The 1675-nt window shown below is 68.0% G+C and overlaps 1 protein-coding gene across 2 annotated transcripts in view; it reads left to right on the forward strand.

Moving 5' to 3' along the window:
• Nucleotides 1–1570, forward strand: part of PPP6R1 (protein phosphatase 6 regulatory subunit 1) — a 14367-nt gene extending 12797 nt beyond the window's left edge. Inside the window, exons 18-20 of one of the 2 annotated variants that reach the window (XM_032806432.2) lie at nucleotides 149–285; nucleotides 836–942; nucleotides 1226–1410. In XM_032806432.2, coding sequence (XP_032662323.1) covers nucleotides 149–285; nucleotides 836–942; nucleotides 1226–1395 — 414 coding nt within the window. In that variant the 3' untranslated portion in view covers nucleotides 1396–1410. Of the gene's footprint in view, nucleotides 1–148; nucleotides 286–835; nucleotides 943–1225 lie in introns of both variants that reach the window. The other variant, XM_075070737.1, reaches the window with a different exon arrangement.
• The last annotated feature ends 105 nt before the right edge of the window (nucleotides 1571–1675 follow it).

Genomic DNA, 1675 nt, shown 5'->3' on the forward strand with positions numbered 1-1675 from the left:
CCACCACCACCACAGTGCCCCCCGTTCCCAGCATCGTCTCGCTGAGCAGCGTGTGACTGTTCCCTGGCCCCACTCCTGCCCGGCGCCCCCTTGTGCCCCCTGTCGTGCCCCCACCCAGCACCCTGACTCTCTGCCCCCTCCCCACCAGCCCAACTCCAACCTGTTTGAAGTCTGCTACAAGGAGCGGATCCAGCAGTTTGACGACGATGACTCGGACGGGGAGGACGCCTGGCAGGAGAAGGAGCCGGGCTACTCGGGGCGGGGTCCGCAGCCCACAGGGCCCAGGTACTGGCCCCCAGTGACTCCAAGGGGGCAGGCACAGGGCCTCCTGTTCTCGGGGGCAGCCAGGACACCTGGGTTCTCTCCCTGCGTCTGGGAGGCAAGTGGGGGCCAGTGGTTGGGGCAAGGATGGCTGGGAGCCAGGACTCCTGGGTTCTCTCCCCAGCTCTAGGATAAGTACCAGCTTGAATGAGCTCAGGGATGGCAGGGAGGGGACTGGATGCCAGGGTAGATGGACCCGTGGGGCTGATCTGGGGGCAGGGAGCGGGTGGGATACCGGGGTAGATGGGTCTGGGGGCAGGGAGCGGGCGGGATACCGGGGTAGATGGGCCCAGGGGGCTGGCCTGGGGGCAGAGAGCGGGCAGGATACTGAGGTAGATGGGCCTGGGGGCAGGGAGCGGGCGGGATATTGGGGTAGATGGGCCTGGGGGCAGGGAGCGGGCGGGATACTGGGGTAGATGGGCCTGGGGGGCGGGCCTGGGGGCAGGGAGCGGGCGGGATACCAGGGTAGATGGGCCCCGGGGGCTGATCCAGGCCCATTCTCTCCCCACGGCAGGAACTGCGGCAGCACGGACAGCGAGGGCAGCCGGGACTCGGAGGAGGAGGAAGATGCCGGCGGGGGTGTGGAGGGCGGAGGAGGAGGAGGTGGCGGCGAGGCCGAGGGTAAGACCCCAGTGGAGAATGAGGTGAATCCAACGGAGCAGGGGAGATGGAGCCAGAGGGAGGATTGGGGGCTGGCTCTGGCTTGGGGGTGGTGGTGTCTAAGTGAGATATGTAAATTAGGTGGTACATATTCATTAAAAATGCAGATGAAGGCCTCGCTTCCCAGCTTTCGGGTGGTGGCCAGCCCGAGCTGCTGTGCCCGGTGGGTGCCGGGTGTCGCCCGCTGGTACCAGGGAATCGGAGCACCGGGCCGCTGACCCCGCTCTCTGCTCTCCCTTCTCAGGGGCCAGCCCTGACCTGGAGCCTGCAGCGGCCCCCGCTCGGCCCCCCACCAGCGGCGGGGTGGACACTGGAGTGGCCGTGTGGGACAGGCCCGGCTCGGATGCCTCCTGCCCCCTCACAGAAGGGAGTTGGGCTCTGTTTACAGAGACGCCCTCAGTGCAGACCAGGTGAGACCCAACCCCCTCTGCCCCCCACAGGGAGGCCTCATCCTCATTGGTCTCTGGGGGGGGCTGGCACCAGCTGCTGTGGAAGACTGGACGCAGGGGTTGATGGGCCTGCAGGGCGGGGTTGATGGGAAGGGGGGAGTTGATGGGTCCCTGGGGCAGGGCAGGGGCAGGAGGCCCGGGTCGATGGGCCTATGTGGCGGGGGCGGGAGGCAGGGGTCTATGGGTCCACGGGCCTGGGAGGGGGCGGGGTTGATGGGCTCATGGGGCGGGGCTGGGAATGGGGC

The sequence above is a fragment of the Chelonoidis abingdonii genome, chromosome 11 (assembly GCF_003597395.2).
Source record: "Chelonoidis abingdonii isolate Lonesome George chromosome 11, CheloAbing_2.0, whole genome shotgun sequence".
Taxonomy (NCBI): domain Eukaryota; kingdom Metazoa; phylum Chordata; order Testudines; family Testudinidae; genus Chelonoidis; species Chelonoidis abingdonii.